The sequence below is a fragment of the Myotis yumanensis genome, unplaced genomic scaffold, assembly GCF_028538775.1.
Source record: "Myotis yumanensis isolate MYYU_CA2020_CCGP unplaced genomic scaffold, mMyoYum1.0.hap1 SCAF_6, whole genome shotgun sequence".
In the NCBI taxonomy this organism is placed as follows: Eukaryota; Metazoa; Chordata; class Mammalia; order Chiroptera; family Vespertilionidae; genus Myotis; species Myotis yumanensis.
In genome coordinates this window covers 4,488,011-4,514,448 of record NW_027223757.1, presented here as the reverse complement: position 1 = coordinate 4,514,448, position 26,438 = coordinate 4,488,011, and the positions used below count along the sequence as shown (strand labels likewise).

Genomic DNA, 26,438 nt, shown 5'->3' with positions numbered 1-26,438 from the left:
TCAAATACATCGATAGATAATCTCATCACTAAATGGAGAAAAGAGGAAATTTCAGAATATAGTTCTATTTGAAGTAAGAGGAGTGGAATTGCTGTATCCAGAGTGTTCACATCTTCATTAGTGCTAATGAACCAAACTGTTTTCCAGAGTGATTGCATGCTTATAACTTTTAATGAAAACTAGTATTTCTATCAGAATTGTGTACATGGGAAATATCTTCCCAAATTTATCTCTGATCTCTGACATTAATTCAAATGCTTCTTAAAAAACCAAAAGTGCATTTTTATTCCCCCCACTGGTGAATTTTATTCATGTCAGTGGAAAGTAGGAATCAGGTAAAATGAACTATAGCATAAGTGCGTTTTCTCAGGGTTACTGTTGTACTTTAATAGTCAAGAGAAATGTTTTCTGTGTAGTTGCTGTTTTGAAACAGAATATTAAACAGCCATGTACTCAGTGGTTGAGATTTAATAAAATTAACACTTTTATTGCTGAATCGAGAACATTCTTAAGTGAAGCTGGCATTTCAAAAAAATCCAGTGAGTACTGGTACAGTTGGGTACCAATGCCTTGATTGGTATTAAAGAGCTGGCAATTTGACCCACTATCCCTTTTGTACCACTGATACAAATTATCAACACAGTGAAGAAGGCACATAATGTCCTAGTATTATTATGAAAATTATTTTCACTTTATGGGCACCCTGGGGGGTTTCGGTGGGATGACTGATAATTTACATTGTCGTATTTAATGTAGATGCTTTAATAATCATGAATTATGCTCTTCAGTTGTTTAAAACCCATGCATATATGTATAGCTGGGTCTTGAGAAGTTGCTTTTGCTTTTCCCATCTGTGATGCTGCCCCCACGCCAGAATAGGGACTAAGGCGGTATTATTCCGTGGTGTTAGTATTTTAGGAGGACAAACTTAGCATTCATTTGAATTTTATAGCATTTGTTTTCACTTTTATTTTTTCAGGTGCAAGTGCTTCCTGAGAGATTTTGGTTGTTTTGATTTATTGGCACATACACAATGTATATACTGTGACTCATCCGTAGTAGGGCCTCTCGAGGAAATGAGGTGTAGCTGCTGCCTTGCTCCTGCCTGCCTCCTCCTCCTTTTGTTGAGCACCCAGTTTATGCAAGGTCTACTCCAGAGATGAGAAAGACGGGTTCCCTGCCTTTGGGAGTCTAGGGAAGAGCGTTGGAATGCAGTGTAGAGAGGCTGGTACAGAAGTTAGTGCTGGGTGCTCTGGGAAGCAGCACAGGAGAGGGGCCGTTGTAGGTGGCTTTTAAAGGAAGCGTTGGGGCCTGGCAAGGGAGCAGCCGAGGTGGAGACATGAAGGAGAGGAAGAACACATTACTTTGTGGACAGGGAGTGGCCCAATGCCATGGTGGTAACACAGGCTGGGCGTGGAGGCTGTCAGCAGAAGAGGACAAGCTGAAATCACATCGTAAAGGGTCTTGCTGGGACTTGGTCCCGTTGACCAGGGTTCTCCAAGCCTGCTCCCCAGACCAGCTGCATTAGCATCTTGGGAGCTTGTTAGAAATGCAGATACCTGGGCCCAGCCCGAGGCTTTGAGGTCCGGTATTGTGGCTGAGGCCAGGCTGTGTGTTTCACTAGGCCTCTAGGGGACTGCCCGGGCCAGGAAATAACAGTCAGGCTCTTGAGCAGCCTTGCATTTTTGTAAAAGCTCACTCTGAGGACCCTCTGGAAGGTGGGATGGTGTGGGGGAGTTAGGGGCTGAGTCATTGCTGTTTTTGTGGATGGGATGTGGTTTGGACTGAAGGTAGTAGGAAGAAGAGAATGGATTTGCTGGACTTCATTGCTATTAGACAGTTTAAAAGTTGAGAAAACAGCTGTGCTTTGCTCTGTGACCTACCCCAAATCAGGGATGGAGGGGTTTTAAACACCTTTGCTGCCTTCTGTCTTCGGGGAGCATCTTTCACTGATTGGGGGCGGTGGGCACAAATCACATAACTGGCCTGAGCCTCTTCAGTCTCCTTTTGGATGTTGCCTGCTTAATCAGAATGACGGCCTCTGGAGGGGTCCTCTTGCATAATCCGGAGTCTTAGAGAGGCGGGCAGAGTGTGGGAGACAGAGGTAGTGATTTCATTCCGGTCTGCCCAGCTACTGGCCAATTTAATAACCGGTAATGGCACAGACTGACGTTGTACATTGTCTCTAAGTTGGTGGGATGTACCTTTTTGCTCTTTGAATTTTACCATCACTAGCTCCATTTGGTACATGTAAGTGTAAAGATGGGTCTCCAATTTCAGTTACAGCGATTATTCTGTTAGAAGCTTTATTCTTCAGCATTTTAACATTTTTTTATATTCTATTTTGTTTTACAGATTTGTAAGACTCCAGGGCCTTCATGCTGTGATTAATCAGATGGTTCCTGAAATGACTGGGAAAACAGACACTTTACGGGCCAGTTGAAGAGTGTATGTCGGTGTATATTTAAAACCTTTCTATGCACACACACACACACACACACACACACACGAGAAGACAGGCTCATTCTGGTGCACACTTGAAGCATTTTACAACTGATGAAAATTAATCTAAGAATCAGATGGAGCAACTTGACACCACTGGGCTCAGGGGCCCGGGGAGAAAAATACATCACTAATGGCCAATTTTCCATATGGTCTTCACGGGTAAAGAAAGTTTGCAAAAAGAAGAAAAAAAAAAACTTGCACAGGTCAAGCTTCAAAAATACCTCTCCAGTTGAAATAAGGAGCTAAGTGAGACGGTGCCCGAGGGAGAAGTGTGATTTCAAGCATTGCCGGTGGGATCAAGCAGTGTTTTTTGCACTTTATTTTTCAGTGGATTTAATGATTTGGACAGAGACTGTAAAATTCTGGACTGACAAGTTTCTTTACTGTGAGCTTGAGACTGGAGGAAAGCCAGTTCAGGTTTGATGGGACAAGTTTGAACAATGAACTGGTTCCTTTGCCTTTTTAGTTGACTATACTCGAGAAACTTTAATTTATTATTTCCCTTTCCTTTTCTGTATCTACAGGATAATATCTTAGGTAGCATTTGAAACCGATAAATAAATATTAAGGAACATCCAAGCAAAGCTTCTTTTCCTTGGACTGTACATGTGGCATCTGGCAACATTCTCTGAATGTGAACAGAAAAGGGCCCATCAGCAAAACGTGGTAACTCCTTAGGGACACAGTGGGGAAGAACCGACCCTTGCCTGTGTTTTTGTTCTCTTCTCTTCTGTGGAGTTCACGAAGACTTGTGCATATAAGAGGAGGATTACTTGATGGACTTAAATCTGAGATTCTTCCTTTTTCTTCCAAGATGAAAAAATGTGTGATTTTTAGGAGCAGAAAGGGGAGAAGTTAGACTGGGGGGAGGAAGGAGACAGGCAAAAGAAGAAATCTGCAGCGAGGCTTCGTTTTGTCAGCAAGAGGATTTAGGACTCACCTGAGGCAAACACTTGGACCAATGCTCTGGCTCTGCGGCGTGAAGGGGCTTCCTCTCGCCCCCTCTCTGGCATGAGGGCTGTGTGGGCTGTGCGGGCAGTCAGATAGAGCCCCGCTCTCGGGGGGAGCACAGGGACCTGCCAGGACACCGCTGGGGCTCTGAGCCCTGGCAGAGAACCTTTTCTTCCTACACTTGGACTGCTGTCTGCACAAACTGGTCGTTCTGCACGGTGTGTGTGCCTTTTCCCCTTTATGCAATCTTTCAGCTTTAGCAGCAGAAATTTGTCTAGTTGAGAAAACATGCCAGAGGGTGGCTTCAGAAAGAGGAGGATCCCCTGTGCTTTGTTTCTGTGTCTGAACTTTTGAAGAAAAAATTCCAGCTCGAGGGATTCTTAAAGCCTTAAGTTACTTGAAATCTATGTATTTGCAACCCTTGGTCTCTGGAATCATATTACACTAAACTGGAATCTCAGGCGGAATCAGAATAACCAAGTTGAGTAAACAGAAGGAAACTCAGTTTCTTGATCACTACATATTAATGATGCTCTTTCTCCAAAGGGTCAGCCCACTCTTCCTCTAAGGACTTGAAAATAAAAATGGACCCCACATTTTTTTAAGCATCACCTTTTCTTAGCAGACTGCCATCATCTTTTATAGAGGAATTTTTTCACTATGCATTTGGTGGATCTTTATAAAATACTGATCTTCTAATTAGATCCAGGTCAATCTTGACTAAAGGAGACCGGAGAAGCCAAGCAAGCCAACCACAAAAATAGAATTAATCAATGAGAGGAATTGGGTTAGCTTTTTGAGCACTCAGCATTGCTCTTTAAGTACAAGAGTCCACCGAGAGAAGTATGTATGCAGCGGTGGAGCAGGGGCCTGTGCTCTGCAGCGACTCGAACATCCTCTGCCTGTCCTGGAAGGGGCGCGTCCCCAAGAGCGAGAAGGAGAAGCCTGTGTGCAGGAGGCGCTACTATGAGGAGGGCTGGCTGGCCACGGGCAACGGCCGGGGTGTCGTGGGCGTGACCTTCACCTCCAGCCACTGCCGCCGGGACAGGAACACGCCACAGAGAATTAACTTCAACCTGCGGGGCCACAACAGCGAGGTGAGTGGCTTTCCTTTCACAGTTTGGTCACTTCTAGAGGTATTTTTGAGCCACCCCCACCCACTGGCTCAAAACTCGCTTTTCTTCAGTTTCTTATATTTGCTGCCCAGTGAGACTTTTTGCAAAGTGAATTCTGTCGCCAGTGTTTTGGTGGGAAAGTGTTAGGGCAGACACAGTGCCCATTGCTTAGTTACCTTATCTTCACCTCCTTCCACCACCATGAGCAAACCCCTTGTCCCACTCACACGCCCTGCAAGCTCCCAGACGGAGCTCATGGAGGTCCTGACTCCGCCCCCGGCCCTCGGACAGAACCCAGGCGTGATAGCTCCAGGCATCTGCTGATGTCACAGCTGAACAACTGGGACTGTTTTTCTCCTAGAGAACAATTTCCTATACATATTTTCACTTCCTTGCAAGTTAGTCATGGTTAATACTGACTCTTTATTTAACAGGATTTCCTTAGGACAGTGGTTCTCAACCTCCCTAATGCCACGACCCTTTAATACAGTTCCTCATGTTGTGGTGACCCCCAATTTCATTTCTACAAATTGAACATAATTAAAGCATAGTGATTAATCATAAAAACAATATGTAATTATATATGTGTTTTCCGATGGTCTTAGGCGACCCCTGTGAAAGGGTCGTTTGAGCCCCCAAAGGGGTCTCGACCCACAGGTTGAGAACCACTGCCTTAGGAGCAGATAGGCAGTCATGCGTGTTTGGTGGAAATGGTTTCTTTATAGGGACACATCACTATAGGAATGGTCTTACCTGCGTTCTAGGATTTGGTTACCTCTCTCTGAGAAGCTTTTCCTTACCCCCAAGTCCCCTTTCCTCCCCGCCCCCCACTTGCCCTTACTGAGCTCTGAGCAGCCTTCTGTGGTGGTGCTGGTAATGATAGTTATCTGCTGCGTGGGTCAGTAAACTTACTGGAAGATTGTCTGTTCTTGTGGTCTTAGCTTCCTCACCTCCCACTCTTTAAAATGTCATTTATTTTAATTGCCTTTAACTTGTTCACCCACTTCAGTGTGGCTTTTCCCCACCTCTCTAACTGAAAAGGTCATGTTCCCAGTGACCTCACATTGCTAAACCCATAGGTCACTTTATTGCAGTTGGTAGCATTCAGTGGAGTGGAATGTCACTTTCTTGCTTTCCAGGACACCGCCCTCTTCTGGGTTTCCTCTACCTTCATGTACTCTACTTTTCACCCGTCTTTGCTGGCTTTGGCTGTTTTCACCTTATCTTTAAGTTTAAGTGTTGGAGGGCCCCAGGCATGCATCTTTTTCTAGATGATCTCTCTTAGTTGGCTTTAAATCCACCTATATGCGGGTGACTCCCAAATTTATATTCCCCATCTATCTTCACCCTCAATTGCAGACTCCATTCTTCACTTTGGTATGTGAGATACAAAATTGGACATTAGTTACTAGACCATCTCAAAATATAGGTCTCTCATGAGAACTTGTTTTTCTGCTGCCCCTTCAGCCACCAGCCCTGTTCCAACCCCCTCTCCACCCATCTTCTTCCCAGGACCAGCCCACAAACACTTAATACTACTAGTTTTCTTATCATGGCTATTCAGAATCCAGTCCCCCAGCCCAAGAAGCTTTTGCTCTGTACTATTCTCCAATGCCTCTCCAAACCCTTCACTGTCCAAACCACACAGTCACTCATAACTGTTTCTGGGCTCATTATGCTTCGCCTTTTTTGAAGCAGTGTATCACAGAAGGAAAAATACACAGACATGAATTTAAATCCCAGGTCTGCCATCTTTGTCATCAGCTCTATACCTTGGATAAGTTCTATAACATCTCTGAAAGTCAGGGATAATAAAACAAAGCTGTAGAGAGTTGTTATGACAGTTAAACAAAATAGCGGACAAAAAGCACATAGAAAATTGTGGCCATATAGCATGTAGCAACTGTTAGCTGCAGCAGCAACATTATTTCCATGCATCCTACATATCCATCTTCTGACAGATAGGTCAGCTGGGCAGAAAGAGCTCCTTCATGGTGCAGGGTGTGCAGGAGGCAGCCAATCAATGATTCTCTCCCATCATTGATGTTTCTATCTCTCCCTTCCTCTCTGAAATTAATAACAAATATATATTTAAAAAGAGATATTTTTAAAGGTTCTTAAAGGCATTAAAAGTAAATTTATTTGTGGTTCTATTCCCAGTCAGGCACATGCCAGAGTTGCGGGCTCGATCCCCAATGTGTGGTGTTCTATCTCTCCCTCTCCCTTCCTCTCTCTGAAATCAGTAAAAACATATTTTTAAAATAGATTTATTTTCCCTAAACAAAACAAAAATATTAATCCTATATAATAAAGGGCTAATATGCAAATTGACCAAACGGCTGAACGACTGGTCGCTATGATGCACACTGACCACCATGTAGCAGATGCTCAACACAGGACCTGCCCCCTGGTGGTCAGTGCGCTCCCACAGGGGGAGCGCCACTTAGCCAGAAGCCAGGCTCATGGCTGGCGAGCGCAGCGGCCGTGGCAGGATCCTCTCACGCCTCCATGGCAGCGCTAAGGATGTTCGACTGCTGGCTTAAGCCTGCTCCCCACAGTCCCTGGCAGTCAGACATCCCCCGAGGGCTCCTGGACTGCAAGAGGGCGCAGGCTGGGCTGAGGGACTCTCCCCCCGCTCCCTGAAATGCATGAATTTTGTGCAGCGGGCCTCTAGTAGAATTATATTTTATTTAGAAAATAGAATTTGTCAAAATAATGGCATTGTTCATTTTTTTCTTCAGCAATTTTTTTTACTTTTTTTTCTCCTAATAGAAATAAATTATCATGTCTGAAAGTAACTTAGACACTGGAAAACACTGTCTTTTGGGTGTATTTTTGCTAGAGAGGAAGAGAGAAGGATGTGGGCACAAGGCAGTAATTTTTTTGGTAACAGCCTCCTAGGGAAGCAGCTTCAAGCTGCATCATGTCAAAATGAGAATGAAGGAGGTTATTACTGAAGTCCTGGGCAAATAAATATTTTCCTAACTCCAGCATCTGTTCATGTTTTATTAATAGGTGTGCCTATGGATTCTTGAGCAGACTGCTTGGGTTTGAGCTGAGTCCCTTTCTGTATGACTTGGGACAAATTACATATTTTTGTGCTTTGGTTACATTATCTGTATGGGAACATAACATCTACCTCCTAACTTGCTTGTGGTGACTGAAAGACACAGTCCATCGAAAATGCACATCAAAGGGCTCATTATATCTTAGTTCTTTTTAATTACTACTAGACTCACTGCCATCCTTGGGTTTTTGCCCATCTGCATTTCCTCCCCCCCCCCCGCCCCCCCCCCAATCCTCACCTGAGGATATTTTTCCCATTGATTTTCAGACAGAGTGGGAGGGAAGGAAGAGTGGGAGTAGGGAGAGAACAGAGACAGAGAGAAACAGAGACAGACATCGAAGTGAGAGAGAGACACATGGGCCCTGACCAGGGCGGGATTGAACCCGTCACGGTGGTATGTGTCCTTGACTGGGAATTGAACCCATTACCCTTGGGTCTGCAGGCCAACACTCTCACCGAGCTGCATTTTCTTTTGGGTTTGAAACAGTGGAGCCATGGCGTCTCTGCTGAGAAATAGCCCGATGGTTGCAAAATATAGGAATGGAATGTGAGGCAGGAGGCAGGTGAGCGGTTAGAAGCAGGGTTCGGGGTGTCCACGCTGGGAAGGAGGCTGAGCTTGTGCCACTAGTTTTATTACAGGTTTGGGATTCTGGGACACTGGGTACCTCATCTGTGTCACCTCCATAGCTGCAAGGCATTCATCCTGCCTACTTCCATCCTAGTCTACAGCAGTACCTGGCCTCAGGTGTGCATGAAGCCACCTACCTAGTCATCCCTCCACAGAGAGGCTGTTGGGCATAGTGCAGAAATGGATCCCTAGTGCGCTGCGCAAGGGGGTATCCTATTCTAATTGGAGGTTTTTGTCTAAAGTTGATTAAAGTTATCTTTCTGGGATATGGTCTGGGAAGGGGTAGGGCGGGTGGGAAGGGAGCCAGAACAGGAGAATCTGTGCTGTGCAGCAGTTTGGTATTTCTCATTGGGTCCACCCACATGCTTGACTCTGAACTTCCAAAACAAACACGCCTGTGAGTTTTGCCCAGCATTTACCGCTGGATGTTTTCATTGTACCTTCTGGCAACCTACATTTGGTTTCTCTTCCTCATTGTTGCTGTTTTATGGAATTCTTACTGGCATTTGTGTTTTTTTTCCACTTGGCCTAGATAGATTTGGTCTACTAAAATACAGAGGAAATTGTCTTTATCCTAAGGAACTTTCTTTATGCTGAAATAATCTTCCTGTTCAAGTTCACTTCCTACCTTTTTTCTTCTCCCTGTATACAGTCTCCACAACAGCGTGCAAAGTAAAAACCAATGCTGTCTGTCTTATCTCTACTCTTCTCTTTCTTTGCTTCTTAAATTTTTAGAGTTTAAGCAAGTATTTGTTCATCAGATCTTTAAAATAGAAAATAACCTTGGAAATAGCATCATTGTCAGCAAGGTATATTTTGTAAACTCAGTAGCAGAAATAAATGCTTAGTGGTTTCGTTTATAAGGTAACATAAGTTGATGTTTAGACTTGGGAAGTATATTTTATTCAAACAATTTAAAAACAGGAGTTTAACATGTTAAAAACTTGTCTCCGTTTACTTGATATTTTCACAATTTTAGTTTTTAATTTTTCATCTTTTCAGGAAAGTTCTACAGGTGACTAATTAGGAAATTACTTAAATAACATGACCAAAGACCTCTTTCTCATCTAGTAGCTATGGCCAAAGATCATGAAAATCCATTGTTAGGTGAAGTAAGGATTGGGTGGAAGTGTGACTTGATCTTTACAGATTCATTCCAGCGACTTAAAATATGGTAATGAATTCATACTGGAAACCATGTTTTGTATTAGTCTCCCCACCATACCCCCTACCCCTAGCTTATGCTCTGCTCTTTCACTTGTATAATGGGATTTCCTTCATGTCTGAAGAATTGAGGATTTAATTATTTAAAATAAAATTCATTCTCAGCTGGTATGACATTTATTAGGAACATTTGGCCCTGTTGTTGAGCAGCTTTCTTAATTTTTTTATGTGAAAAAGGGCCAATTAAATTTTTAAAGAAATGACGCAGAGCCAGATGTTCTCTTGAGGTAGCCGTGCACCTTTTGTAGTGATTGAGTACAAAACAATTCTGTTGCCACATAACAGTCCACGGTTATCATAGATTTAGCTTACTCTGGAAGGAATTGCCAAGACTTTCATGAAATTCACTTAAGTTCCAAGGATTTATAATAACTACTATAATAACTACTCTAAATGGAGGGTTTCTTTTCAGAATAGATTTATGCCTGGTAAGTCAACTTTTCATATTTTTTCCTAGTGAAGATGAATTGTGACAATTATTTTACTGTTGACATTTTTAAAAAGAATAAAACCTATGGAAGATATTCTACTCTAAGTTTTCATTCAGCTCATTTGAAAAAAATATTAAGCATCTTCTGTGTGTTAGCTATCATACCAAGTGATGTTGTCATAGGGGTGAACACAGATTTTATTGATTCTGATATATATAGTTAAAAGTACAGAAATATTACTTATATTGGCTTAAGCAATTAGTAAAAGGAATGCATTGGCTCATGGCACTAAAAGCATCCAGGGATCTCAGGCTTGAGTCATTTCTTGACCAGTTGGGACCTGGTGTCTCCATCTCTCCGCTTCTCTGCTGGCTTCGTCGGCTGGCTCACTCAGCGTGGGTGCCCGGGAGGACCCCAGGCTACTAATCTCCCAGTTCTCCTTTCAGCGGAAAAGAGACTACGCTTCTCCAACAAAAGTGTCGGGCTTGACTCTTAATATGCGGAATAAGTCGTGTGCCCAAACCTGAACCAGTCACTGTGGCCAAAGGGAGGCAAAGCTCTGATTGGCAAGCCTGAGCCAGGGCTAGCAGGAGTCATCCCTTCTCTGTCATGGAGGCTAAGAGCAGGGAATGGTGTTTCCCTGGGGGAAAATCACGGCTCTACCCTAGAAACGGAGTCAATGGAGTCAAAACTTACCACTGCCTCAACCTCTCCTTCATAGCCAGCAGCCACTGGAGGAAGATGGGATTCCAACAGCAGTGACACTGAGGGTGCTGGTGCTGTGGTGGAGAAAATTCCGGCTGAAGTGGGAGCACCAGCAGGAGCACTTTGTGCGATTCTTAGTTTGAAGTGTGACAATAACAAAAAGTGGACACTTAAAATACACGTTTAAAGTAAACATAATTTGGTAAAGGAACATGGCAGTTAGCCTTATTTTGGACCTTTTCTCGGGCAGTAAACCTGTTGAGTCAGCACCTGTTGGCTCTGTTTGGGCTAGGACTGTGCTGGAAGAGAACTGCCTGGGCTGTGAACTGCTCGGAGGCCGCAGCGGCTGGGCAGTGACATCTCCCCTCCATCTCCCCAGGAGGGTTAACATTCTACATTTCTGTACAATAGGAGCAGGTTCAATATTGTGACATTGAGTCAGCCTCCTTATGTTGCACCTTCTGTGGGGGGGAAAGAGCTGAGCAGGCTGCAAGGTGAGGTCTGTACAGGGACCCGAATCACTGCCCCAAGGCAGAGCCAGGGCCACGGAGGGACTAGAGATGGAAGAGGGACTTTGGGTGTGGAGGGGAGATCACAGAACAGTCCTGAACAGTGTGGCTTTTGAGGTGGCCGTTGATTATGACGAAGGCTCCTCCTGACTGGAGCACTGCCTCACTCCTCTATGAGCTCCCCTCATGGGAGTCCCTGAGGACTGCTTTGCTTGTGTAGGTGGTAAGCACTCCTGGGTGGGCGAGGGCCATGCTCACCTGTGGGGACTGACGTGAGAGGCATCTGAGAGCTCAGGGAGCATTCCTCTAGGGGCCAAGTGAGCGTAGTTGAGGAGGATCTGCTCCTGAGCATCGAATGAAGCCCAACGCGAGGACAGAAGCAGGAGTCTGGTCTGACCTAGACCTCGGGGCCCTGTCCTCTGTGGTGCCCCAGCCCCGTGACGTTGAAACTACAGTGGCCACCAGTAGGCGTGTTCAGAGACCTGTAACTTCATTTGGTGGAATCTTGGTAATTTGGTGACTAGTGAAAATGCATTTTTCTGGGTAAGTTTGTCAGAATTGTTTTGTATTTATTTAGTCTCTAGATTCAACAAACCTCAATCAGTAATGTAAATGTTCAACTTATAGGGCCACTTGTAACTATTGAGTACAAATCATGTTTACTGAACTGAGTCCTCATTAAGGTAGTTTTATTTTCTTAGGTTTGTTACTGAGTGAGTGTCCTCCCACACCTGCTACTGTGGGTGCAGCCCTCCTGTATGTGTGCGTATTAGGGAGGAGCCGGAGCAGGGTGGGTACATGCACACACACAGCACAAACATGCACACACACAGTCGGGGGTTTATTCCTCTTAGAGGAAGGAGGTGGTTTCACGGAGGAGCCTGGGCCTGTTCCCCAGCCGTCCACCACACCTGACCTGGCCCTGTGCTCTCTCTGACCCTGCTTCTCTCCTACGTCACCACGATAAGTGGTGTCAGATTTGGGGACTCTGCTTAGCCCTTCCTTTTCCCTGAAGTGCCCTGACCATTTGGACCGATGGGACCTCCCTCTTTTGCACTCGGTGACTCTGCGGTCACTCATCGCTTATTGCTTGGACCACTTGCTGGGCATAGAACGCATTGCCTCTTTTATTTCTAGGGATGCATGCAGACCGTGCTTTCCTGGCTTATGCTATTTGAGTTAGCGCCTTGGGGCCTGCTGAGCTGCTAGATTAAAAATCTCCATATTTTTTCCCAGAAGGATTGGCAAAATGATGAATACCGCATTTCTTAAAAGAATTCTGGAGTCTAGAATTTCTAGATCATGTGAAGTCTTAATTTCTTTATGGCTAATTAAGGGATATAAAGTCATATATTACAGCTTTACTTTTTATGTCTTCATTTAATAATTGGGTTGAAATTTAGTAATATCAATTTGTCATCTATATAGACTGATATTGCTTCTTCAATTTTGGGGATCTAGTAAATTTTTCTATGTTGTATTCATCATGTTTTCTCCACCCATTAAAATATTGGGTTTAAATAACAAAGAAAAGCAAATAGGGTTGTTTTTCCTTTCAATATTCTTTGGTATTTTTGTCTACTTAATTTTCCTGATAAATTTTACTATCACTTTTTACTCCTAATAACCAAGGTTTCAGAGAGCAGATTCTAGCTGATGCAAAAATAAATAAAATCGGGTCCCAAATAAGGTTGAGCCAGCTAGAAATCTTCACATGGGATTGATGTTGATCTACGGCGTGTGGTCTGTCTGCTCCCAGACCTCCTGGCTCCAGTAATACTGATGCTTCTCCCATCCCCACCGCCTGTGGCTCTGCCAATAGTTTTCCACTGAGAGTTTGATAATGCTTCAAACCTACATAGTAACTTGGCACATGTCTCTACTGCTATATTTAGTGTTCCAGATAGAACCTTCAGGCATCTCTCCATTTGTCTTTATCTCCCATTAGGCTTTTATAATTTTCTTTAGATTGCTTAAATCCTACTTTAAATTAATGCCCCCAAATTACTCTTACTGCAGATGTGATTGCTGTACACTTTCGTTTGTGGGCCCTGTAGCTATCTATGTATAATTAATTGAAAAATTTGAAGCCATTGAACAATAAACGTTCAACATATATGTTAATACTCTGAAACTTGAAAGCAGCGTGCTTAGTGAAGTTTGTCATGTGTTCTCTTTTCTCCTCCACCTGAAAATACATTTCCACCCTCCAGCTCTGTGTTTCCAGCTTCTTTACTAAGTTCAGGCGTCTCTTAACTGGGTGCCGTTTGTGGAGTGACAGATAACGAGAATGTTATACTGCTGGATTCCTCAATAGTTGACAGGTTCAAAAATTGTCTTTAAATTTTAGATCTCTGAGATCATTCTTAAAATTCCTATAAGCACTAAATTTTTTCCCCCACAATGTTGAATTCTCTAATAATAAGACTCTTCTAAATAAAGCCTCTGTCTCTGAGATTCTCTGAACGGTTTCATTTTATAATGGCACTTCATCCTCTGAATTAGCCAGTGGTTGCTGTGGAAATTGGCTCTAGAATCTTCAGGAAGCTCCTTCATTGACCCAGGAGCCACTGTGTCCCTAGCCCAAGGGTCTGTTGGGATTCTGCACCACTGCTGTTTGCTAAGGAGCACCTCTGGGATTTGGGGGTAATTATATAACCACTATGCCTTAGCGATTTGACTAGAGGTTGTTATATATTTATTTCTCCCAGTATTTACCTGAGGATATGTTTCTATTGATTTTTAGAGAGAAAGGAAGGGAGAGAGAGAGACATTGTGTAAAAGAGAAACATTGATCAGTTCCCCTCATGCTCACCCTGACTGAAGATTGAACCTGCAACCTAGGTTACGTGCCCTGACCTGGAATGGAACCCACAACCTTTTTTAAAAAAAATAAATCTTTATTGTTCAGATTATTACAGATGTTCCTCTCCTCCCCCCGCCCTCCATAGCTCCCCTCAACCTGGTTCCCACCCCACCCAACCCCATGCCCTTACCCCCTGCCACTGTCCTCATCCATAGGTGTAAGATTTTTGTCCAATCTCTTCCCGCACCCCTCACGCCCCCTTCCCCGCGAGAATTGTCAATCCACTTCTTTTCTATGCCCCTGCTTCTATTATATTGACCAGTTTATTCTGACTTAATTTTTAGATTCACTTGTTGATAGATATTTATTTGTTGTCACTTTGTTGTTCATAAATTTTATCTTTACCTTTTTCTTCTTCCTCTTCGTAAAGAATATCCTTCAGCATTTCATATAATCCTGGTTTGGTGATGATGAACTCCCTTAGCTTTTTCTTATCTGTGAAACTCTTTATCTGACCTTCAATTCTACATGATAGCTTTGCTGGGTAGAGTAATCTTGGTTGTAGGTTCTTGCTATTCATCACTTTGAATATTTCTTGCCACTCCCTTCTGGCCTGCATGGTTTCTGTTGAGAAATCAGCTGACAGTCGTATGGGTACTCCCTTGTAGGTAACTGATTGTTTTTCTCTTGCTGCTTTTAAGATTCTCTCTTTGTCTTTAGCCCTTGGCATTTTAATTATGATGTGTCTTGGTGTGGTCCTCTTTGGATTCCTCTTATTTGGGTTCTCTTTGCTTCCTGGACTTGTAAGTCTGTTTCTTTCATCAGGTAGGGGAAGTTTTCTGTCATGATTTCTTCTAATAGGTTTTCATTGTCTTGCTCTCTCTCTTCTTCTGGCACCCCTATAATTCGGATGTTGGTACATTTGAAATTGTCCCAGAGGCTCCTTACACTATCTTCATATTTTTGGATTCTTTTTTCTTTTTGTTTTTCAGGATGGGTGTTTTTTGCTTTCTCGTATTTCAAATCTTTGACTTGATTCTTGGGATCCTCTAGTCTGCTGTTGGATCTCTGTATATTAATTTTAATTTCAGTCAGTGTATGCTTAATTTCTGACTGGTCCTTTTCCATTTTTTTGGCATTCTCATTAAGATCTTTGAAGGTCTCACTAAGTTCCTTGGAGGCTTGTAGAAGATTCTTGATACCTTATAACTGTGGTTTTGAACTCTATGTCCAGTAGTTTGCTTTCCTCCATTTCTTTCATTTGTGACATGTTTCTTTGTCTCCGCATTTTGGCTGGCTGCGAGGACCCGCTGTCTATAGTGGAAGAACTGCTGTGCTGGAGACACCCTTATGGGGTAGGATTTGCCTCAGTGGGGCTTTGGTGCTCACTGAGTCTGCCTCTTGAGTGTGTCCCTTATGAATGTGAGGAGTTGAAATCTGGTATCTGACCACTGGGTACCCTGGCTCCTGGATCTCCAAGTCAACCACTGTGTGAGTCCACCCAGTAGGAGCTACAGCGATATCAGCAGATTTCTCCTCTTTGTTAGGTTTTTGGAAGTTTTGGAGCTCTCTGACCCAGCTGCAGTTTGTTAGGTTAGGCTGCAAAAGGGCAGGCAGTTCCTTTGCCCTGCTGTGCACAGCTTGGGTGGGGATGTAACTTGAGTGGGGCGGGGTCTCAGAGAATCACCAGGACGGAGCAAACAGCAATGGCTGTCGTCAGCCGTCTCCGCAACTCCTTGCGTCTCCGCGTCCCCCTAGTCCCCGAGTCCCGTGCCCCCACAGTAACAATGATCCCTTCGAGCAGCTCTGCGAGAAAGCCACCCTTGCTTTCCGACCCGCTGCAAGACAGTCCAGTTTCTCCCCATAGGAGTCTGGGTCCCCAGAGTCTCGTCAGAAACGAGTTCAGTGCATTCGGGAGCTTGTATCCCCTTTCGATTGAAAAAACTGCACACCCAGGTGCAGCCGCCCCTCGCGCGCCTCCGTACCTCTGTTCTTGGCACCTCTGCACTGCCTACCCGGTCTCGATGCTCTTTTTTCTTTCCTTCTAGTTCTAGAACTTCCACTCGGTCAGCTTTCCCGTGGTTCTGGATGATAGCTGTTTTGTCTTTTAGTTGTAGTTTTAATGTGGTTGTGGGGGGCAGCACGTACAGGTTTATACCTTATGCCACCATCTTGGTTCTCTTCTGGAACCCACAACCTTTTGATGTAGCGGACGATGCTCCAACCAACTGAGCCACCCAGCCAGGGAAGTTCGTAAGTTTTTTAAACTTTATGTACAATATTATATTAGTTTCAGGTGTACAACATAGTGATTTAATATTTATATAATCACAAAGTGTTACCATAATTAGTCAAATTACCTTCTGTCACCATACAAAATTATTATAGTATTAATAATTCATGAGCTTTAAATTTGTGCACCATTCTGAGTAGTGTGATGAAATCTTGAGCCAACCCACTGTGTTCCTCCCCAGATGTGAATCATCCCTTTGTCCAGTGTTTACATGCTCTAGACCAGTGGTTCTCAACCTGTGGGTCGCGACCCCTTTGGCGATCGAACGACCCTTTCATAGGGGTCACCTAAGACCATCCTGCATATCAGATATTTACATTACGATTCATAACAGTAGCAACATTACAGTTATGAAGTAGCAGCGAAAATAATTTTATGGTTGGGTCACAACATGAGGAACTGTATTTAAAGGGCCAGAAGGTTGAGAACCACTGTTCTAGACACTCCCCACCTGTTAGCCACTTAGTAACTGGTTATCAGACTGACTGTCAAGGTATCACAGTGCTGTGTTCAAGTAACCCATAGTGTAGTAGCCCAACACTATGTCACAATGACTGTCATTCACCTCACTTCATCTCATCACTTAGGCACTGTATCATCTCACATCATCAAAAGAAGACCAAACATAGTATAAATTGGTTCATTGCTATCCGTGGTGTCAGGCATCCACTGTGGGTTTGGAACATTTCCCCCGAGGATAAGGGGGGACTGCTGTATAGCATCATCTTGGATTTATCACAACTTACTTTACATTAATACTGACTTTGGATGTGATGCAGGAGCCCTGCAGAGTATCATTCCTTTTATCCCTCTCGCAGTCCTAGTGCTATTGCCACGGGGTCTCGCCTTTAACTCTGAGTGAAATTGGCACTTTGGTGGGTTTTGAGCAGAAGAGTATTAAGAATAGCTATTGCTGTTCACAGTACATCCAGAGCCACTGATTTTTTTAATAGAGTAGTATTTTTTATAGTTTTTATAAAATGATGAGTAGAGTGTTTTTCACTGTTAAAAAGAACCATGTGTTGCCCCTTAGCATTGAGAAAGATGAGCCTTAGGTCCCTGAGAGAGAACCTCAAAAGCCCAATTAATCAATGTTCCGGATTGTCTGTCTTTTCTTTAGTTTTTCCTTATTTGGTGGATTAGTGTTATATTTCATTTAATCAAAAGTTAATCCCTAGTTTATAGCTTGTTCCTCAAATCAATTAGCATTTTATGTGCTCACCTCTTTTAGAGGTTAAGCTGCCTTTTTTCTTTTTTAAAATGATACATGTTCATTCTCTCTGTAAAGATCAGAACTGTATAGACATGGATGGAGTGAAATGTGAGGAAGGCTCTTGGCACATGGGGAGCCGGTGTCTGTCTTCACTTCCACATTTATTCCATGTTTTCTTTCTAACACCATGTGTACTCCGCAAATTATAGCAACGTCCTCCTGGTTTCAGAGGTCAACTTAGAGATGAGAGTGTGTGTTCCATCTACTTCCTCTGTGGCATAGAACATTTTCCTGTCATCAACATAAAAATTATAGGTGGTGTATTCATTTTGCCTCAAGAACATTCGAGCTCTACAGGCTTTGAACACTTTTCAGTTGGTTGACAGTCTGGTGTGAGATGACTGTTGTTGGTCCCACACAGAAGATGCCATGGCTCATTGAATTAGCTCTGCTGCATAACGGCCTGTGCCTAAAATAACACTCGAGTGGCATCAGCGCTTGCACAGGGCTATGAACCCGAATGCTTGGTTATTGGTACTGACTCTGACCACAGGCTGGCTTCTCGTCTGTCCTGCCAGGTGATCCTCTATAAACACCGGGCTCGCTCCAGGGAAGTCCGACACTGTCGTGGTCCCTGAGAGCACAGCAGGCAGACTGATGGCTCGCACTGAGGGATTTCTATAGCTGTATTTCTGTTTCTTGGAGGTTATTGGCGCCTGGGTTTGTAGATTGTCTGTCTGCACTTAACCATCCACAGAAACTTGGGTAGTCAGTCTGACTCCAAGACAGTCAGATGCAAAGTCATAGTTTCTGTTTAAGAATCAGGATGTGTTTCCTCACTATGTGCTGTTTAAAATAATACTCCTTTATTGCCTGTTTTATCATATGGAAAACTGGACTCTCCTCTTGCTGGCAGTATGTACAAGGTCACAGATCACTTACAGAGCCTAAAAGTAGGCAGGTAATTGCTCTGCATCGAGATGCGGAAATTCTGAGATGACTTCATTAGAGAACGTGTTAACGTACCGCAGATTGTACAAAGAAACGAGTATCTTGATCTGAATCACTGTTACATCTTTGAGAGCACCTGTTTTTTTTAACTCACCTATGAGTGCCAGCTAGACTTTTATCTATTGTTGTTTTAACTCCTATTTCCTTCTGGGTTAAAGATATGATAGTCACATGCATTTTGTTTTTATTAAGTCAGTACACATTGGTATTGGTGTCTTTAGTGAATACATACTAAAATAGTACATAATGTCATACTAAAAAAACTTTGTTTAGAGATGCACGGAGTTTCTCTTCATTAGGTGCAAATCAAAGGCAATTATGAACTACCAAGACTTCACCTTTTAAAATATGTGAGAAACATCATGATTTTGTGTTAAATATGAAGAAAATGGAACACATTGCTGAAGGCCATGCACAGTAAATGAAATGACTAATGAAAACTTCTCTTGGAATTTTTCCTCATTGTAATCACATTCCAGGGAAGTTTTTAAATTTAGAAAGAATAAATAAGGATCTAAATGTTGCAAAAAATATTTTGGTAATATTTAGGAGCTGTTCACTTGCGGTTTTTTATCTAACTAGAAGCTAAAATATAAAAACGCAGCCCTGGCCCGTGTGGCTCAGCTGGCTGGGGGTGGTCCTGGGCACTGAAAGGTGCTGGTTTGTTTCCCGGGTCCCTGCTGGGGGGAGTGCAAGCGGCAGTCCGTCGATGTTGTGCTCTCACTCTTCCTCTCCCTTTCTCTGTTTCTAAAATCCAATAAAAAGGTCTTTAAAAACAGTATCTAAAAGTGCAGAATTAAGAGGCAGAGAGTTAGAAGAAAGAATACTAGTTTGGGAGTCTTATACCAGAGTTCTCATTGTCTCAGCCATTACTTATTTATGAAACCTGAAATAAGTATTTTATTCTCTCTTAGCTCGTTCGTTGCATTGCCTTTTTTCCCTTTGGGTTTTTTAAATTATTTTTTGCTGAGATATATATCCTTTAGTACAGAGGTCCTCAAACTTTTTAAACAGGGGGCCAGTTCACTGTCCCTCAGACATTCCACACATGCGCACTGCGGGCCCGGGACGAGCCAGCTGCTAAGCAGGACAGGCAGCAGCAGCAAAAACACCCGGGGGGCCGGATAAATGTTTTCGGCGGGCCGCATGTGGCCCGCGGGCCGTAGTTTGAGGACGCCTGCTTTAGTATTTCCTATAGTAACTGTCTATAAGCGGTAAACCCAGTTCTTATATTTCAGAAAATGCCTTAATTTTATCCCCACTCTTCCTGGGTACAGAATTCTAGGTTAACAGTGGTTTTCCCTCAAAACTTTTAAAATATGACTTTATTGCTGCCTAGTATTGTTGCTATTGAGAACTCTGCTACTAGACTAATGAACATTTCCTCTTAACTCTTTCCCCCCTTTTTTTCTTTTCTTTTCTTCAAGAGTTTCTCTTTATCCTTGACGTTTTTCAGCCTCACTACAATCTGTCCAGAAGATAGTTATTTTATCCAGTCTGCTTGGCACACCTGTGCACTTTCAGTATCAAGAGTCATGTCTTCAATTCTGGAAAATTGTTAGCATTAGTTCTAATATTGCTACCCACCACCATTCCTTCTAGCTTCATTTCTGGAAATCCTATTAGATTATGTTTCTTCTCACCTGTTATGATACCTACCTCTTTCTATATATTTTATTTCTTTTTCTGTACTCTGAGCAGACTTCTAAATAGAGGCTTGATATTTCTTCTTGTGCTTGGTGTTTTCTCCCATCTATTGAGTTTTAAATCAGTGACCATATTTTTCATTTCCAGGATTTCAAATAGATATTTGTTTTCAAATCTATCACTTATCTCTTCAAAGGTTTTAACACATTTATATTAAAGTCATTTTCAGTTTACCATGTTTTTATCTTGCCAGGAGTGACTTTATCAAATTAAGTTTTCATCAGTCTTTTTTTGAAGTTAGTTTCCTTCTCCTGTGTTGGGCTTTTAGTTTAGAAGCCTGTCTTACGTGGGAATCCTTGTCCCTCTCTTGGCCTCTCCTCTGCCTGTGTAGTGGTTTTGCTGTTATCTCAACCCTCCGCCAGGCCCTAGCTTCGAGGTGGATCTTAATTGGAGGTTCCACTCCTGTTCTGATATCGAGGATAAGACGGATCTGTTCCCTTGGCCAGGTTCAGGTTGCAAGCTGTCTGCTTCCTGCTGCTGTTCCAGGTGACAGTCTCAGCCACAGCCCCCAGCAATGGTCACAGAAGCCTTTTTGGTTTCTTTCCACAGACAGTGTGTGCTGCATCCAGTCCATGCGGCTTAGTGCACTGAGTCTCGCTCTGAACCATTTGCCTTCATCCTCACCCTGCCTGACATGAGCTGTGCCTTTGGCTGCTGGCTCTGCTCCGGGCCTCTACCTGTTCTGAATAGTAGCTGCAGCCCCTATGGCCGGCCTGATTTTTGTTCATGTGTCTTGTTTCTCTTGTTTGTATGACCATGTGGTTTTTTTCTTTCAATTTGTTTATGTGATGTATCACGTTTATTGATTTGCGGATATTGTACCATCCTTGCATCCCTGGAATAAATCCTACTTGGTCATGATGTATGATCTTTCTGATGTACTGCTGGATCCGATTTGCTAAGATTTTGTTGAGGATTTTGGCATCTATGTTCATGAAGGATATTGGCCTGTAATTCTCTTTCATTGTGTTGTCTTTACCTGGTTTTGGTATTAGGGTGATGCTGGCTTCATAGAATGAGCTTGGAAGTGTTCCTTCCTCTTGAATTTTTTGTAGTAGTCTGAGGAGGATAGGTTTTAGTTCTTCCTTGAATGTTTGGTAAAACTCCCCTGTGAAGCCGTCTGGCCCTGGGCTTTTGTTTGCTGGAAGCTTTTTGATGACTGCTTCAATTTCTTCCATAGTTATTGGCCTATTGAGATTTTTAGATTCTTCCTGATTGAGTTTTGGAATGTTGTATTTTTCTAGGAATTTGTCCATTTCCTGTAGGTTGTCTAGTTTGTTGGAGTAGAGCTGTCCATAGTATTTTTTAACAATCATTTTTATTTCTGTGGGGTCTGTTGTTATTTCGCCTCTATCGTTTCTGATTTTGTTTATTTGGGTCCTCTCTCTTTGCTTCTTGGTGAGCCTGGCTAGAGGTTTGTCAATCTTGTTTATCCTTTCAAAGAACCAGCTCTTGGTTTCATTGATTTTCTGTATTGTTTTTTTGGTCTCTATGTCATTGATTTCTGCTCTAATCTTTATTATCTCCTTCCTTCTGCTCACTCTGGGGTTTTCTTGTTGCTCTCTTTCTAATTCTTTGAGTTGTCGAGTTAGATGATTTATTACCATTTTGTTTTGTTTTTTGAGATAGGCATGTAGAGCTATAAACTTCCCTCTCAGGACTGCTTTCATTGCGTCCCATAGGTTTTGGATTGTTGTGTTTTCATTGTCATTAGTGTCCAGGATTTTTTAAATTTCTTCTTTGATCTCATTGGTAACCCAATCAATATTTAATAACATGCTATTCAGCTTCCAAGTGTTTGAGTATTTTGGGTTTTTATTGTAGTTTATTTCTAATATTATGCCATCGTGGTCTGAGAAGATGCTTTTTATGATTTCAATCTTCTTGAATTTGGGGAGACTTTGCTTGTGACCCAATATGTGGTCTATTTTTGAATCTGTCCCATGAGCACTTGGGTAGAATGTATATTCCGCGGCTTTGGGGTGAAGTGTTCTGAAGATGTCTATTAAGTCCATCTGATCTAGTGAGTCATTTAGGATTGCTATTTCTTTGCTCATTGTTTGTCTAGAGGACTTATCCAGTGATGTCAGTGGTGTATTAAAGTCCCCTACTATGATTGTATTGTTGTCGATCTCTCCTTTGGTATCTTCCAGGAGTTTTTTTATGTATTTGGGTGCTCCTGCATTGGGTGCATATATGTTTACCAGGGTTATATCTTCTTGTTGTATTGATCCCTTTAGTATTATGAAGTGGCCTTCCTTATCTCTGGTTATGGCCTTCACTTTGAGGTCTATTTTGTCCAATATAAGTATTGCTACCCCAGCTTTCTTTTCCTTTCCATTTGCCTGAAAGATATTTTTCCATCCCTTCACTTTCAGTCTGTGTGAGTCCCTTCTAATGAGGTGGGTCTCTTGTAGACAGCAAAGGTATGGGTCATGTTTTTTTATTCATTCAGCCACTCGATGTCTTTTGGTTGGAGCATTTAGTCCATTTATGTTTAAAGTTATTATTGAAAGGTAGTTGTTTGTAGCCATTTCTTTTTTTGTTTGGCTGTTTTCTTTCTGAGCTTTTTATTTCTTTTTACACCAGTCCCTTTAGCATTTCTTGCATTGCTGGCTTGGTGGTGATAAACTCCCTTAGCCTTTTTTTGTCTATGAAGCTTCTTATTTCCCCTTCAAATTTGAATGATAGCCTTGCTGGATAGAGTATTCTTGGATTCAGTCCTTTGCTTTGCATCACTTTGTAAATTTCCGTCCATTCTTTTCTGGCCTGATGTGTTTCTGTTGAGAAATCATTTGGTAATCTAATGGGAGATCCCTTGTATGTAACTTTCCGTCTCTCTCTTGCAGCCTGTAAGATTCTCTCTTTGTCCTGAACATTTGCCATGGTAATTATGATGTGTCTTGGTGTGGGTCTTTTCGGGTTCATCTTGTTTGGGACTCTCTGTGCTTGTGTGACTTTTTTCTTCCCCACCTCAGGGAAGTTTTCTGATATTATTTCTTTGAGTAGGTTTTCTAACCCTTGTTCCTCTTTCTGTTGTTCTGGCACCCCTATTATTCGTATGTTGTTTCATTTCATATTGTCCCAAAGCTCCCTTAGGCTCTCCTCCTGTCTTTTAATTTTTTTCTCCAATTGCAGTACAGTTTGGGTGTTTTTTGCTTCCTTGTCTTCTAGTTCACTAATTCGGTCCTCCGCTTCTCCTAGTCTACTGTTGATGCTTTCAATGGTGTTTTTTATTGCAGCTATATCGCTCTTCATTTCTTCTTGGGTCTTGCATATGTTATTGATTTTTTCATCTGTTTCTTCTTGCTTCTTGCATAAGTAGTTGATTTTTTCATCTGTTTCATCTTGCTTCTTGCATATGTTGTTGATTTTTTTCCTCCATCCGGTTTATGCACGCTAGGACCCTTATTCTGAATTCTTTTTCTGTCATGTTGCATGCCTCTGTCTCACTTAGCTGCTTTTCTGGTGAGTCCTCCTTTTCTTTCCTTTGGGGTTTCTTTGCCTGCCCATGTTTGATCTCACTGACATATCTAGATGTTGAGTCGTTCAATGGCTGCTCCCTGGGTGGCAGTGGCTCCTTGGGCTGTGGTTGCTCCTTGGGAGGTTGTGGTAGCAGCTGCTCCTCAGTTGGCAGCAGCTCCTCTGGTGGGTGCTGTTCACAACTGTGGTGGCTCTTCTGGCTGGTGGGGGGAGACTTCACGTACAGCTGCTGTTCCTCAGACAGAGGGTGTGGTGATCAGGAGGCTGCTGTTGCTTGGATCTGCTGCGTTAATTTAAAGGCACAAAATACAACACAACAAGGGACAACGTACCAGGCACTGAACACAAATATATTCACGATATTAATAACCCCAAATAAAGGTGACCACTCGAATTAAGAGAATTAGGGGATAAGGAGGAAAGAAGAGAAAAAGATAAAAGAGAAAAAGGAAAAGAAAATAAAAATAAAAACAAAACAAAAAAGAAGTGCAAAAATGAAATTGGGAAAAAAAGAGGGGGGAAAAAAGAGCGAAAAGAGAGAATGAAGTAGAAGAGGGGGAGAGACTCTTTGTATGAGGAGAAAACTCCGATAGAACTGCCACTAATCCCAACAAATTCCAGCAACAGAACCCTGGAGATGAATGCAAACTACAAACAACCAATGATATCAAGAGAGGCAAGGGAAAACAGAAGCATAAAAATAGCTGGGGGGTGGGGGAGGGGAGGGAGGGAGAGGTAAAACCAGCAGAAAAAAAGAAAAAGAAAAAGAAAAACAACCTCACAACCAGTCCTAAAAAAGAAAAAAACAACAACACAAAACAAAATGACCAAAAAAAAAAGCAAAAAAAAACAAAACACACAAACAACAAAAAAAAACAATATATTCAACAGCAAGAAAACAATAGAAAGATAAGAGAAAAAAAATATTTGGATAGTGGGGAAGGATAAGGTATAGGTGTATAAGGATTTAGAGCGGTGGATTGGAAATAGGATATATAAGTAGGGTGAAATTAGACAGGGGGTAAAAAGACGGAATAGGGAAAATCTGAAGCAGGAATAGGGTAAGAGAAACAGGACACCATAAGGGGAAAAGTGAGGAAGAGGGTTTTAGCATAGAGGTAAAATTGAGGTAGGGAAAATTGATGCTAAAGGAACGATGAAAATAGAATGGAGAACACTACTCCCAAAATAAAAAAAAAAGAGAGAGAAAATAAAATGGCGCTTTAAAAAATGGTAAAATGGTAGCAGTAATAATAATGATTAAAAATAAAAATGTAGTAATTAAAAGGGTAAAATCAGGTGATGGAAAAAGAAAAAAAATTGGTTTCTTAGTTAAAAGGCGAAAAAAGAAAAAAAAATTTGCAGTAGTAAAGGTCTTTCGGTTCTTCTACTCTTCGGCTTGGCTCGCCTTAGTCCTGCCAGGTATTCAGGAGAGTGTTGAATTTCCCTGCAATACACTGTTCCTCCGTGTTGTAAATCACAGTCCTGATTTTAAAGCAGGCCGTATCTGTGATCCAGACTGCCTTAATTTGTGTTCACCTAAGAGTCGGTTTGTGGCTCAGCCTCTGGGTGGCAGTGTTTTGGTGTTGGCCTCTGAGGCTATACGGCTTCTCTACCCAGCAGCAAGGGTTTATTTTTTTCTATTGCACTTAAAACTGGTTTGGGGAGGGCAACTGCCCAGAGCTGGTTCTTAAATAAACGTTTACCCTGCTCTGTGTTGTTGGTGGGACTGGTTTCTCTTGTTTGTAAACATGACTGATTTCCTCCCTCCTTCTCTGCCTTCCTCCCTCCCTAAAAATATTTTAACTATCATTGCTATCATTTAGAGTAGTAAGTGGTATTTAAAACCTGAACTCACAAGGCATCCTGTCCTGAAATTCTGTCTTAGTTTCTTCATCATTACTAAGTAATCTCAAAGGTCTCTTCCAGCTCCTCAAATTCTAACCTCCCCGTATGCACCAGGTAACAAGAGAAATTATCTGTGGAATCAGATGTTTGGCACGTTACAATCAACCCAATCACTTTCCAGTCCTTACGGGACTAGGCCAAACAAGCTCATGAATTATTGATCTAAAAGGATGTCCAAAGTGTTGTGGCCTCTGCGGAAGATTTTCTAGCTATTATTTGCCTTTTCGGTTATTCTATTCCATGCTAGACTTTTCTTTTGTAGGAAAAAACAGACACAATCTCTCTAAATAGGAGTTCTTATTGGCCCGCTGGCCATTACCTCCTTTCTCTCCCCACATACATCTCCTTTCCTTTGCGTGACTCGAGAGACCTGGATGCTTCCAGAAGCAGCTACTTCAGAACCAAGGACTGTTTTCATTTTCTACTAGGAAGTAGTGATGAGTTTTCCAACATCTGGCTATTCCAGCATCACCCAGAGGGGCCTCGAGAAAGGACGGCCATTGTCAGTCAGAAGGAGGTGGAGTTGACTTCTATAAGCTTCTGAATCTCTCCATGGATGATCAATAGAGCTGTTTATGTTTTATGAATAATGTTTAATGAAGAACTGCCAGAATTGCTGTTAACATTTTTTGAAAAATAAATAACTTAGTAAGGAAGCAGCCATATGGTATCTGTTTAAAATTGGAGGCCAGAGTCTATTTTTAAAAATAGACCTACAAAAAGGCTGAACACAAACCAAAACATCCCCTCCACTTTAATAAAAGTAATACTTAACCATTCGTGGCAAAATTTTAAAATTAGACGGAAGAATTTAAAACTTTTACAAATGGCATATCACATTTGGCAAGCAGGAGTTCTGAGGAAATACACACTGGATCGCAG

General features: G+C 42.4%; 1 protein-coding gene across 1 annotated transcript in view; it reads left to right on the top strand.

The window, feature by feature from the left end:
- Positions 1-26,438, top strand: part of TULP4 (TUB like protein 4) — a 158,715-nt gene that overhangs the window by 54,585 nt on the left and 77,692 nt on the right. Inside the window, exon 2 of the mRNA XM_070417401.1 lies at positions 2,356-4,553. Coding sequence (XP_070273502.1) covers positions 4,302-4,553 — 252 coding nt within the window. The 5' untranslated portion in view covers positions 2,356-4,301. The remainder of the gene's footprint in view (positions 1-2,355; positions 4,554-26,438) is intronic.